We start from the raw sequence: 14,825 nt of genomic DNA, 5'->3' as shown, positions 1-14,825 counted from the left end.
ACCAAAAAGATAATAGAGCTTCTGTTGATTGCTGTGATGCGGTATTGGCACAGGAATGGAGTCCGGCTCCCTGATGACCAGTTGCACTTTTGTAACTCAACCTTGATCCTTGGGCTGGCATCGGTTCAGGATCAGACATTAGTGTCACAATTGGGCCATCTTCAGAATTCAGCATTGGTAACAGACATGAATGGATTGTATAGCCAGTGTGCAAATCTGTAACGGAGTCCATATAAGCACAGTAGCAAGTCCCAAGGGAGTGGATGTCGCTTGGATAGGCCCTGACAATGGTAACCCAACTGAAGACCCATGCAGTTTCTAGAGACCCAAAATCGCACACGAGGATGGAAGTGCACTGAATATCTGCACCATGGCCTCTTTGAAGCTCTCAATCTGCTGTGTGGTCGATGAAAGCCCAGTAAACTCAGAGCACATCGGGATCACCGTATAAATCAGTTCACTGACCGATGACCTCAAAGAAGTGTGGCTTGCATCTTGACATTCTCATGCCTTCTCCTTGAAGTTAGCGACAAAGGTCGTAGCTTCTTCTTATGCTCAGCGATGTATAGCTTTACATCCTGGTCCCAAATTGCCTTTGGATGAATGAAAGCACGCTTAGGGTTGTGTCCCAAGACCAGGCACCAAACAAACAGCTTGTGTGGATCCATGATGAATATCTGCTTATGCAGTCACAGCATAATTAGAATCCTATAATTTTCAGTTGGGACATCATTTCCTGGCACACTGTACGTATGACGTGTGGAAGTCGTCGGAAAACTGACAAGTTTGGGAAAGGAGCTCAGGATCAGCTTTGGAAGGCGTGGAAAGAAAAGAACGGACAACAGCACAGAGGGGTAGCACTTTAATGTGGCTCAGATCTATCACTTCTAGAGTGATGTGGAGCCACCATGGTGCTGCACAGCACCACATAGCAATGTGCATTAGCACTGCTATGAAAATATCTCCGGACAGTCTGGCACTTGGGTAATACTCGAAGGAGAGGAATCTAAAGTTAGAAGTAGCCGTCAGAAAAAGCTGTTAGCAAAAACACAAAAAAACAATAGTTAAAGCCCCCTTTTGGATGACATGGCACACAAAACTGTAGCCAGTGTGTCAGATTGTTGCAGTGGAACAGGGACTCATGACAAACATGAGATGGACCAGAAGATTAATAGTGCCTGCACGGATATCATGCAGTGTTCCAAGGAGTGGTCCTTTTAGCTTTTTGCTCAATCTCCAGCTGATGCAATACTATAGCATTTCCATGCTCATTGCAAAAAGCAGTGAAACAGTGAAGAGGACCTTCAAAGACATCTTGTGGATTAAGAGCCCGTCAAGTAATGCAGGAGGGCCACTTCAGTCTAAGATGCCCACCTTACGTTTTGGGTTATGCCCGTGCATTCACGTACTATAGCAGAGCATTTTGGGGTGAAGAGCATCACGGTCCAGGGACGCAGCCTTGACAACTCTGGGAACACTATCTCAGTGGGACCAGGGCCACTTGCTTTCATTACTATCTAGTTATTCTGAGTATCTTGGGGACGAGGATCCAGTAAATGATCAAAGAATCTGCTTAAATTCGTACAAAGATCGGGATTTAAAGCTGATACCGCTGACCATTAGATGCAAACTCAAGCTATACTGTTGTTGCTGAGCCTTCTGTGTAGCAGGTTGTGGAAATACTCAACCCTAATCCAGGGGATGTTTGAATCTAGTAAGAGATCAACAATATTCAGGATTAGTAAGTACACAGACTCTATCCTATGCGTTCATCTATCAGGTAATAGTAGCGAGGGAACATGTGCATATATCGCACATGTTTTGAAGAGGACAACACATATTTATCAGGATGCACAGACTGCAGAAGTGGGCACTCTGTGCAGTCTTAAACAATCTGACAACTCCGACCTATAGTTTAATGTTGCTGCTCTGAAGTTGCAGGTATGTCCTTTCCCCATTTATGTGTATAGAAAAATGATCTACAAAAAAATCTGAAACACGGGTGTTTCTTAAACATCCAATGATTCTCATGGCCATCACGTAAGTGACCGAGCTACCAAACACCACTGCTGAGCAGAAGACTCTGCTGAAACTAGAAGCAACTTATGAAAGAGAGAAGACTTAGAGACCAAAATAAATAGATCCAACATATCAGACCTCTTTTCAAAAGACAAGAGCAGCCTCTCAAGGCTAAATCTCAATGATTACTGTCCTGGAATCACTTCTGAAAGACGCTACCGAAAGAAAACAGCAACATAATTAAGACTGACAATCCAAGGACTGGTTCCAAAAAGAAAAAAACAACAAACCTGAGACCACATCTCAAAAGTACTTTCAGGAGAGAATGATAAAAACTGCAGTTTTGGAGAGGAGATGGGCAGAACAAGGACTGTATCAAACATCTGACGTAAATAAAAATAATCTTTTAAAGAGTGCTGCTTGATAGGAGGAACTTCAAATTTAGGGTTAACATTTCAGAGAAACCTTCTCAGAAAATGGGACCAAAGTAGGTGGATTAAACCAATAAAAGCACCCAGCCAATGAGTACAGAAGAGACTCTCTCCCAACACAACCAAAGCAGGAGATAAAGATACAGAGTTTTATGTTCCCCTTGTATATTTCACATCCAAAGCTACCGCTTGTGGATACAAGGTCGACATAAAGGTCATGACTTGCATCCCTTTAGTGACGGTGGTAATCTACAGATGTCCCCCTCCAACAAGTCCTCTGGTGCTGCACCGGTCTTAGCAACTGCGCCTAATTAATGGACAGAGACAACTAACCTCAACAGCTGCGGATAAAACCTTAACAGCATTCACGTTAGGCGTCTTCAGTGCCTGAAGTTCCTTGGCTGCAGCACATAAAGGGTCCAGCTGGAAAGTTAAAAGAAAAGTGCAGGATTAAGTAAGAGGTAAGGAATAGCAGTCCTCCTACAGAAAACAAAAGGTCAGTTCTTCAGGAGCCTTTGTCAACTAGTTTCCATTTCAGTCCCCCCCACCTCCTTCATTACCGCTACATTTTTTGCAATGCAGTGTCTGTCTACTGACCAGCATTCTTACACAAGTCTATATACTCCCTCATCCAGTACCATAATGTGACCAGCAACTGGGGATCACTGATTGTCAGGTGCCAATTGGATTCTTTCCATTTTTGAGCCAATGCAATATTCTGATGGTTGTCTCTGACTGTTACAGTGGTGCCAGAATGCCCCCTCCCGAAAAAGCTACACCATAGTCTAACTAGACAGTAGGTGCCATGACTGCACCATTCTTTGCTGTCTACAGAACTCAGCGAAGCCAGGCTTAAACTGTACACTATCAGGGCTGTGAAGGTGACGGGCAACTTTCCAGGCCATAAACCAATGATGTACACAGACCCTGTATGATGAAACCCAATGTCTGTGCTCAGTGTTTTTTTAAACATATGCTTCCTGAATATGTTTAAGGAACACTATTATCAAGATATGCCAATATATTTATGTTCAGTCATGGCAATAAAGCAAATTTGTATTGCACTGTGCCCCATGTCTCCTTACATTCAAACAGCAAGGGAGAAGTGAAAGACACCCTTCTCTTGCCCTAACCCTTGGGATAGCGGTGGATGCAGTTTTTATGTCTGCTACTGTGGGAGGAAGCTTTTTCAAAAATATGAAAAATTTGAAAATTATCATAAGTAGTGTTTTTTTATGATGCAAAGAGCCGTAACCAATCAACGAATGATGCTGCAACTAAAATAAATTACCCAAGTTATATAGAAGGTTAGATATGATACTAATAGTTATGCCACATTTTTGGGTAAGATGCCATTATTTCCAATATGGATGCAGTTTCTCGTGATCAGTTAAAACTGCTTCTGTGTATTCCCCCTCCCATCAGTGTCTCACTGCAAATCCATCTTTCCCCTGATCTCCACAGGACACTAATGCCCTGATTACGAGATTTTGGCGGAGCGGTGCAAACCTCCGAACCACCGCTTCACCAAGGATCACGCACCCGCCCACCAGATTATGACTTTTTTGTAGTCTGGCAGGCGGGCGGCGTGGCGGTCTCATGGGCTCTTTTAAAGGCGGCAGTGCCATTAAAAAAGGCACCGCAGTGGAAACGCACTACAAGGTTCCTGCACGGCCTGGACTTGAAAGTCTATGCCATGCAGGAACCTATGTGCATGCACACAGGGGAGCAGATGTCATCCCCCCCCCCTGTGCATCCACATATATTTGGGGCACAGAGGGGTCCTTTACCCCCCCCCCCCTTAGTTCCCTCCCTGCCATAAAAAAACTGGTGGAGAGGAAACTTGTAATATCCTGCCACGCATATTGCAGCCTCTGACCACTGCTCCTACGCCAGGGAACGGCAGTCCGACTATCCAAATTGTACGACCGCTGGTGCAGAGGAGGCGGGATCTGCCACCACCACGAGTCTGGCGGTCAAACTCGTAATAGGGCACTAATTGAATGACGTAAATGTAATGGTGATGTACATTATTCGAAAGACTGTATTGTGAATGAAGCGTCCACCTTGTACCCAAAGTATCATTATGAAGGACGCCTGCTGGAAGTGTTAGTGTAGACATGCAGAATCAATGAGCCATTGTTAGGGTTGTTTCATTTTGTGTTGATCATCTCAGGAGGATGATTGCTGTGGGAAAAGAATGCAAGATTTCTCTTACCTTAAGAAATGAGTTAGTGTTAATGTTTTTTTAACTACGTAAATGTTTCTTATTTGCCTATGCAATACTAAACATAATCATGCTATGCTAAATTTGCAGAATCTATTTCTAGAAAGTGTGATTTGTGTGTAAAAGCTTCTGGACTTTAGCTGTTCAAGTTTTAGTTTGGGTGTCGTCTGGGCTAAGACTTTAGTTAGGCTTGGGGTTCTGTTGGATTTTGCAGCGGACTTTAAGATTGCTTTTACTGAAGTCTTTATTTTCTATGTCCATTTTGTCTAGTATTCTTTATCGGATGTGTCTATACTCTTTGAGTCTGACACTTAGAGTATTTACTTGATTCCTATTAACTAGGGATTAATGCATTCTACAATTTTGCTTTTATATTGTAATTCTGTATTTTGAGCCTTTATGGCATTTCATGCATATTTTCTCTGTACCATAGTTTAACCTTTTCTGTATTAAAACCCAGTTTTTGCTTTATTTTTGGCCTAGAGCTCAATTCTTTGTTTCCAATATGTATTACTGTTTAACTCTGCTAACTTGTGTTATTCTGACGAGAAGCGTAGTCTTTAATCGTTAGATCAACTGGAGATACTGGAGCTGGATTATTTTAGGTAAAATTTCAGGGTATCTAAATACTGGGGTTCAGATGATTATTGGGGTTCAGCTCCCATACCACCAAGGAATAAAATACATGCCTCCAGGTGTACAAACAATTTGGACAACCACAAAGGGTCTGCCCCCTGCCCCCCTCCCTTGTTAGTCATATGTTTCCGTGTGACAGAATCAATAAGGGACTTTGCATGGTACACCTGCCAAGATGGGTAGGGAATGTAGGGAAGCAGAGGTTGAATGAAACTAAGAAACAACACTGATGCTCTTAAAATGCCCTTGTTTTGTGAAAATAGACCCTTCTCCATTACTGGGATAAGATGAAGCCAGGTCAATATATTTGTATTGCATTGTTTACCATCTCAACTTGTGGATACCAATGTTATGATTCCGTTAGTATTCTGCATTTTATGGAATATGTTCCTTCTTAGAATGCAGAGTCTACACTGTGGTGTGTTGACCGCCTGCCTGTAAGACGGTCGTACTGTGCTGCCAAATAAAGACCTATTTTCTTTTTACATGGATAGTCTACTTTCAAACAAATGGCGACAAAATGCAAAGGTATCCTGTCCTAGGGAGGCAGCACAGGAACAGATTTGCCTCCGAGGACCCATTAGCTTTACATGGATGTTGAGGAAAGTTACTTAAGAAGCTATTTTGATGTTGGAGCGACCGATCATCTTTGCGGCTGAAGCCGTTCTTAACAGTGTGGATTTTGACATTTTCACAGATACTTTTGGATTGGAAAGATAATTGGCAAGCGGATCCAAACAGTATTTATGGTTGAACGGGTGCCATCAAGCAAGGTGAGCTTTATTTTGTGATGTCACTCTTGTCTGGCCTGAGGTTCTAAGGCACCATTGTGATGAGTGTTTTTTTCATGGTCCAGCAGTGTATAAGCTGCTTCTTTCCTGAGACGCTTCTTCAGGCTCGAGCCGCTGCGGGAGAAGCAGTTAGGTGCAATGAGAGTGTAGAGCCAGGTCCATGCGCACAAAACAGGCTATGCTCTGCATGATACTTGGAGCGTAAAGGAAGGAAAACGGTCTTGGTGCTAGCCTATGGTGATTGGATCACTTTGTCATCGTGCTGAACGTGTAGGTCATGTGATCCAATATGTCACCATGCTAACATGGCAGCCATTTTGACTTGAGAAGGCCATTGTTACAGACAAATAGCATAGGTTTGGACTGTTCTTCAGCTACCCTTTTTAGTCAACATTTGAAGGTTTATGGAGCATTAAAAGAAAGAAAATAATTATAGTGCTTTTCATTGTGCCTATGGTCAGCACTAAAGGATCACTTGAAATGTAAACTACAGTCTGCTCCTGCTCCCATTGTGTTATGGTCAGTACTATTGATTCCTTTGATATTTTACACATTATAAACCTTTCAATTAAGTTTTTTAGGGAACTATAAGTTGGGTCACTTAATACTACTTTAATTAAAAATGCAGTTTGACCCCCACCAGCAAACGTTTTGCTGAGCAAAAGGGAACTGCCTATACCTTGGATGTTACTTATATATAAGCTATTAATGGTGAAAAGATGGGAGTCAAGTGGAAGAAAAACATACTTTTACATTAGATCAGAGGGTCAAGCAGGTTTCAGAACCTTACCTCGAGTAACGCCCTCAAGGGGTCAAGGAGACATGGATGTGTACCAAGAGGGGCTTTTAAGGATGGAACTTACATTTAAACCCACTACCAGCATTGGTTTGAATAGATTTAAGTTTTATACTAGGGCGAAAAGGGATGGAGAATCATCTGATACATTTGTCATGGCTTTGAGAGCGTTATCCATAACTTGTAATTTTTTCCCATGACAGATGAGATGATTAGGATTAGGGTTCAAAACATAGTTCATGTAAAAACAAAACAATTCAGGAACAATTATGGGTCATGGGTAATCCTGAGCTACAAGATGCTAATTCCACTGCTAAGGCGTTAAAACAATCAGAAAAGTGGTTGGCCACAGTTAAGTACACTAGCATACAAGTGGGAAATGTTGATGGTGTGTGTGTGTTGAAACTTCATGATGAGTATGGGGTAGACTGCAGTAACATGAGTGTTTTGCATCCTAACAATTCTGGAAATTATAAAAAATATGAAAAATAGAGAAGAGTAATGCATGTTATAGGTGTGGTAACAATACACATATTGCTTCGTGTGCTTGGTGCCTGACTATCAACAAAGAATGCTAAGAAATGTGGCCATTCAGGGCATTTTGCTCATGTGTGTGTGGATTTTGAGAAAAGTCCTGGGCAGATGCAGGGTAAAGTGTCATATGCCACAGAAATATTTGAGAACAAGCTGGATGGAAAGTATGGAAGGGTGACAGATAATGGGACAGGTATTGTATTATCTATTTAAGAGGATGGTGATGGTGAAACAGAACAAGTGGTAAAAAAAATCCACCCAAGTATGTGGTTAACATTCTGGAGTGGAGTTGGAACTTATGGCGGATTATGGTTTTCTATGGCCTATAATAACTCGACAGTAATTCCTGCAAATGTTTGAAAATGTCAAATATTAGTCAGTTACAGGCTTCAGACATAATAGCTGAGAACTTTGATGGGTCCACCATTGAAATGGATTGCTATATGTGTTTGGAACTGGAGTGCTAGAGAAGGTGGGCTCAAGTTAAATTATTTGTGTCAGTTAAGGGATTGGATGGAGAGATCAATGGAAATTGGAAATTATTTTAGAACCCTGAGGTAGTGAACCTGTGTCTTTGTTGGCTGAAAAACAAGTACTATATATTGATGAAGGTAAGGAAGAAAAATGCTTTCAAGATATCTTATTTTTTTCTAGAATTGAGAAGAAGTGTATACAGCATATGTCTGGGGTGTGCAACAGATTGGACAAACATGGTCTAACCTTGAAGGCATCTAAATGTAAAATATTTCTAAAATGTCTAAGTCACAATTCGTCTGGTGATGAAGTGGTGCCAAATAAATCTAATGTAGAAGCTATAACTGAGGCACCAGCACCTGTTAACATAGAGCAACTTCTGTCTTTTAGTGGCATGTTTGAGTACTATAGTAAATGTATTAAAGATTTTGCCATCAAGATGGAACTGTTGAGGGAGTTGTTGAGACATAAAGCTTATTTTGTTTGGTTGGAAAGACAGTAGTTAGCATTTGAAAACAAAGTGTGAAATTGTAGAAGCTCCCACGCTGCAGCCATTTTGCATGGAAAAGGAGTGTGTAATTACTGTAAATGCCAGGTTTGTATGGTGTAGGTAGTGTATTGTCCCAAAGATGTGTTAAAGATGAATGGATCGCAGCATTTGCGTCATATACATTGAATGACACAGAAAGAAGGTATGCAGTGATTGAGAGGGAGTTTGTGGCATGTGTATGGATGACTGAACAATTTAGAAACTATGTGTAGAAAATTTGCCCTGAGAATGGGCCACAAGCCATTAGTCAACATATTGTCTCCCAGTGGCGGAAGGAATTCCACAACGCATATTGCCAGACTCACTTCAAGATTGCAGAAATAGGGGGAGGAGCCTAGCGCGCATCCAAGATGGTCGCGTGAGCACAGGGCTCCCCGGACCCTCTCTGCTCCTCGGAATCTATCCTGAGAATATCCTGACGTGGCTTATGGAATCTGGGAGATAAAGACCAGCTGAGCATATATCTCTTTTCAAAACTCAAATCGGACCTGGGAATCCTGAGTTGTCGCCGTCGGAACTTTTGGGACCCACCCGACGGAGGTGACCGGGGTGAAGGTGACCCGAGGGGCCGGGCTGCAATTGAACAACAGCGGCTTCAGCGCGGTGCCAGTTGCCGATCCACCACTTTCGGTTTCGGTTTTGCACTTCAGGAGACCGGCAGGGGGGTGCGCTCGGGGTGGCGAGGTGCTTCCTGGGCCTCTGAATGAGGTTTTCTTTCACCTGCTACTAGAGTGCCTATCGCCTCGGACCCCCTCTACCGACATTTTGTGGTCTTCTTGCTGGTGCCCTTACACCTCTTGATTGGGTGTCCCCTTGAGTGACCGTGTTCACATGGGGGGCAAAGGGGGTCCCGAGGGCCGCAAGACCAAGGCTTCCCTCCGCGGGGGAGCAGTCCAGAGCAATAACATGGACCGATACACCCAGGGCAGGGGGCCCTCTGGCGCTGCTGGCCCCCCCTCGGATACTGCGGAGGGAGGCGCGACCGTCTCTACGGAACTATCCCTGCAGGACATTATGGGCGCCATTGAGGGCATCAGGGAAACCATCGCGACGCAATATGAGGCCCTGGCCCGTAAGATTGACACTGTCGCGATTGATGTTACCCTGATCCGGGCCGACCTCTCCAAAACTAACGAGAGGGTCCAGGCTCTCGACACACGGACCTCCACCCTCGGTGCGGAGGTGTCGGATCTGCGGGCCGCGCTTGGAGACATCAGGGTGGTCAACGATCATATGGCCCGGCGGCTTGAGGACTTCGAGGGACGGGCCCGACGCAACAACATCCGCGTCATAGGTGTACCGGAGTCCTCTGACGGCCGCCCGGTTGACCTCGTGGTCGAGGACCTTATCCTGAAACAGTTGTCCCCGGCTGGCCTAAGTAAGTTCTTTGCCGTGGAGCGGGCCCATCGAGTTCCGGGCGGTCGGCCACGGCCGGGGGCCCCCCCGAGGCCTATCGTGGCCAAACTGTTCTACTACAGGGACCGCGACGCTATTCTGCAGGCCTCACGGACCCACGGCCCGGTTAGTCATGAGAACTCGACCATCAATTTTTATCCGGACTTCACGCAACTGGTCCAGAAACAACGGATGGGATTCCAAGGGGTGAAGCGTCGTCTCCGCGAGCTGGGCCTAAAGTATTCGATGCTCTACCCTGCAAAACTCCGAGTGGAACATGGGGATCGGACAGCCTTTTTTGACTCTCCCGTGGCTGCAAGTGACTGGCTGGACTCTCTGCCGGACGGAGGTGGCCGTCCCGGACCCTCTGCGGGCACCGCGGGTGACGGGTTCCCTTTAGAATGACTTTTGGTCCTTGATTTTGCCGTTTTGCACTGTACAGTCGGGTCTTATTTCACTTGCATATTGTGTTTAACCAGGACCAGTGAGGGGGGCGGGCGGGGACGGGTCCCTTACCTCCTCTGGGGTCTTTTCGTAGAATGGGGTTAGAGGGGCGACAGGCACACTGCAAGTTGGGGGGGTTTTTTGGCCCGCAGGGGTGCAGGGTGGGGGGAGTTGGTCCTGGGGTGGGGTTGGGGGGGAGGTGGGGTTGTTTTGCTGTGTGTTTTTTGTTTACAGGGCGAGGTACTGATTTTTGTCCATATTTGGGAACTGTGCTGCAGGCTGGGGGACCCTTGATCTATTGGGGGGGATGGGGGGGGACGGGTTGAGGCTTATGTCATGGAACGTCAATGGGTTGGGGGACCGTATCAAGCGGGGTGTAGTACTGCAATATTTGCGTCGTTTGGCTCCTGATGTGGTGTTTCTCCAGGAGACGCATCTGGTTGGTAATGTTTGTCATGCAATGAACAGGGGGGGATACCGCCTCGTGGCCCATTCTGGCTTCACAACTGGTTCCAGGGGGGTGGGCATTCTCCTGCGAACCTCACTTCCGGTGGAGATCACTAAGATAGTCTCGGATGACAGAGGGCGCTATGTGTGCTTGATTGGGAGGTGGGAGGGGCAGCCCCTTGCCCTGGTTTCAGTTTACGTCCCCCCGGGCCTCCAGAACTCCACCTTCACTGACTTGGGTCGAATGCTGCTTGACCTTCCGGACAGCCTCCTGCTCATGGGCGGGGACTTTAATTCTGTGGTTTCGGGTGAACTGGATCGTCACCCACCAAGGACCCTCCCCGCTGCCCAGGCATGGCTGGGTGGGATGCTGGATACCTTCGGCCTGGTGGATAGTTGGAGATTAATGCATCCGACCCAATGTCAATTCACCTTTCACTCGGGGGCGCATGGGAGTCTCTCTAGGTTAGACTACTTCCTTATGCCCGCGGCGCAGACTGGTCGGATTCGTGAGGTCAGGCACCTGGCGCGGGGTATCTCCGACCATTCTCCGCTGTGGCTTCTTTTCGACACCGGGCCGCGGTCTGCAGGGCGGATCGCTCCCATTAACCCATGGTACCTGCGAGACCCTACGACTCGTGACAGCCTGGTCAAGGCTATGGACCAATACTTCCTGGATAACGAGGGGTCGGTGTCGTCTGCAATGTCCCTGTGGGAAGCCTTTAAAACCGTGATCCGCGGACACGCCCTTTCCCAGATAGTGGTGGCTAAGAGGGTCAAGAGTGAGGCAGTGGTGAGGCTGGAGACTGACATAGTGGGGCTGGAGTCGGCCTTGGAGGCGAATGTCACTCCGGACGGGCTCCATGCCCTCAGCCTGAAACAGTTTGAGTATAGGTCCCTGGTCACTGACGCGGCCAAAACTATGTATAGGGAGCAGCAGGGTCGACTGTACGATGCCGGGGACAAGGCGGGAAAGTTGATCGCGTGGCTGGACAGGAAGGAGAGAGTGAATCGTGTGGTCCCGGAGTTGCGTGCTGCGGATGGTGTGTGTGTGACGGAGCCTGACGAGATTGTGGAATGTTTTGCCGACCACCTCCGGGCTGTGTACTCCCCAGTGACTGACAGGGATGAGGACGACTCTCGCCTTCTTTTGAGGGATATCGCCTTGCCCGGCCTGTCCGTTGAAGACCGTGAGCGGCTGGACGCCCCCTTGTCGGCGGATGAAATAGCGACCGCGATCCGCTCCCTTCGCTCGGGCAAGGCTATGGGTCCCAACGGTCTGCCCATTGAGCTATATAAATTGCGCCCTGACAAGCTTGCGCCCTTCCTCAGTCGCATGTTCCGTGAGTCTCTGGCGGCGGGTTCCCTCCCGGCCGACCAGCGTTTGGCCACGATAGTCGTTATCCCCAAGGAGGACAAGCCGCGAGACCGCTGTACTTCTTACCGGCCTATTTCACTGCTAAATGCGGAGCCTAAGGTCCTGGCGAAAGTCCTTGCCAATCGTCTGTTGAGCGTCGTGTGCGATCTTATTCATCCGGACCAATGCGGATTCATCCCGCATCGTAACACCGCTCTTAACTTGCGGCGTCTTCACGGCGCCCTTGCCAGGGCGGAGCTCCTCTCCGAACCGGCCGTGCTGGTTTCTTTGGATGCCACGATGGCTTTTGACACCATCGAGTGGCCATTCCTCTGGGCTGTCTTGGCTAAGTTTGGCTTTGGGGAAGGATTTATTGGCTGGGTGAAGCTTCTTTACACGGGACCCATGGCTCAGGTGGTGGTGAATGGGCGGGTCTCTCGGCCCTTTGCCCTCGGCAGGGGCACGAGGCAGGGATGCCCTTTGTCCCCTTTGCTCTTTGCTCTCGCCCTGGAGCCACTCGCGGCTTGGCTCCGCTGGGAGCCCTCGCTTAGAGGGATCCGGTGGGCCCCGGGCTTTGAGGATCGGGTTTCGCTGTATGCGGACGATATTCTCCTATATCTCACCTCACCGCGGCAGTCGCTCAACGTCCTCTTTGACGTTTTGACTTCCTTTGGGAATAATTCGGGCCTCACGATCAATTGGTCTAAATCCTGCGTCTATCCGATCTCCGGTGGTCCTCCTCTCCTGCCGCCTCGGCTTCCGATCCAGGTATCTCTGAGCGGCTTTAAGTACCTGGGGATATACGTTTCGCTGGACCCGGTGGCTCGCTATGAGCAGAATCTCCTGCGTCCGCTTCGGCGATTGCGAGAGGACACGGCCCGGTGGTGCAGGCTGCCCCTGTCCCCGCTGGGTCGGGCCGCGCTGTTCAAAATGATGTCCCTTCCCAGGTTCCTCTATGCACTCCAGAATTCCTTCGACGTCATCCCAGTGGCCTACTTTCGGGAGGTGGAGAGCCTGCAGAGGAGATTGGTGTGGGACGGGCGGGCGCGTATTGCTCTTGCTAAGCTTACTCTCCCCTGGTACGACGGGGGCATCGCGCTTCCCGACATTCGCAGGTATTATTGGGCCGCGCAGCTTTCGGCCATCAACCATGCCACGTATGCGCCTGGCCTGAATCCGGCGTATGAGATGGACAAGTTCCTGCTTCCCGGCGGGGACTATAACAGGGCGCTTTACTCCCGCTCGGCTGGCCGGACCCTTACGGGTCCTACTAAGATTGCGGTGCGGACCTGGAGGGCTGCCACTGCGGCCACGGGCTGGAGTGAGCGACTGACATGTGCTACTCCTTTGTTTGCCTCCGATCGCCTGGGGAGCCTCTGGACTACGAAGGGGTTTGACCAGTGGGATACGATTGGTATCAGCAAAGTGGGAGACCTGTGGCATAAGGGCGCGGTTAAGACTTTCGCGGCTCTTCAGGCCGAATATGAGCTTACGGACAGGGAGTTCTTCCGCTATGCCCAAGTTCGACACGCCCTGCTTTCAGTCTTTGGAGAGGGGACCAAGATCCCGGTTTCTTCGCCCCTCGAGGACCGCATACTTGACGGACATGTCCCTGACAGTACTATTTCTTTAATTTATAAGAAACTGATTAATCATCGGGCTGACCTCTTGGTGCGCCTTCAGGAGGCTTGGACGGGGGATGGGGTGGAATTGGACGACGAGGACTGGCAGTCTGCACTGTCGTCCCCCAAGGAGGTCGCCATTCCGGCCCGTCTCCGGTTGGTACAGCTTAAGATTCTTCACCGGGTGTATGTGACGGGTCCTCGCTTAGTCTCGATGGGATATTCCGATGATGGGCTCTGTAAGCGGGGTTGTGGGCTCAGCGCCACCTTTCTCCATATCCTGTGGGAGTGCCGCGAGGTGGCGGACTACTGGCGCCGGGTACATACGGTTATGGGACAGGTCACTGGGGTTGTGCTGCTGCCGGAGGTGCGTCGCTGTGTCCTGAATGTGTGGGAGCCCAATGATTATAGCGCAGCTCAGACTCGGTGGGCGGCCCTGGGGAACATGATTGCCAAGAGAGATATAGCGCAGCTTTGGGGTGCCCAGCGGCCGCCCACCGTGTCAGTATGGAAGGAGAATATGGACTGGTGTATGTTCAGGGAGAAGACTGTGTATGTTGCCCGTGGTAAGCCGGGGGCATGGGGCAGAATCTGGGGGCAATGGAATGCATATCGCGGGGGTATCTGTACGCCCCCCCTGGTGGACACCGATATCGCCATGTCCCCCTGACCCTTGACGGTTCCGGGCACCTTTTGGAATGACTACATATGGACGTTCGTTTCCCTTGGCCCCCCCCCCCCGTCCCCAGCCTCCCGGTACTCCTTCCTTTCGCGTGCTGCTTAATGGTCTGAACTGGAGTTCCCCGGAGGAAGCCTGACCTGCACTGTTTGTCTTGATGCCTCGCCTTTTGTTTTTCTTTTAGTTTTTTGTGTTTGTTGGACTTAAGTCTCCTGTTCCTTTAGAACTATCCGGAGTCACTACGGGGCCGAGCCCCGGGAACCGACTGCAGCTTTGATAAATGTATATTTTATTCTGTACTTAGCGGCCGGCCCTGGTGGTTGTAGGCCCGTGCTTGTAATCGAATTATTGTTCAATAAAAACTTTAAAAAAAAAAAAAAAAAAAAAAAAAAAGATTGCAGAAATATACCTTTAAAACTGAGT

The 14,825-nt window shown here is 48.3% G+C and overlaps 1 protein-coding gene across 7 annotated transcripts in view; it reads right to left on the bottom strand.

The window, feature by feature from the left end:
• TKFC (triokinase and FMN cyclase) overlaps positions 1–14,825 on the bottom strand; it is a 360,998-nt gene that overhangs the window by 23,285 nt on the left and 322,888 nt on the right. For all 7 annotated transcript variants that reach the window (XM_085648511.1, XM_085648509.1, XM_085648513.1 and 4 more), the window contains one exon: positions 2,784–2,873. In XM_085648511.1, the coding sequence (XP_085504637.1) occupies positions 2,784–2,873 (90 nt within the window). The remainder of the gene's footprint in view (positions 1–2,783; positions 2,874–14,825) is intronic.

This window comes from Triturus cristatus, chromosome 3_2, assembly GCF_964204655.1.
Source record: "Triturus cristatus chromosome 3_2, aTriCri1.1, whole genome shotgun sequence".
Classification (NCBI taxonomy): domain Eukaryota; kingdom Metazoa; phylum Chordata; class Amphibia; order Caudata; family Salamandridae; genus Triturus; species Triturus cristatus.
This window is presented reverse-complemented; position numbering and strand designations above follow the sequence as displayed.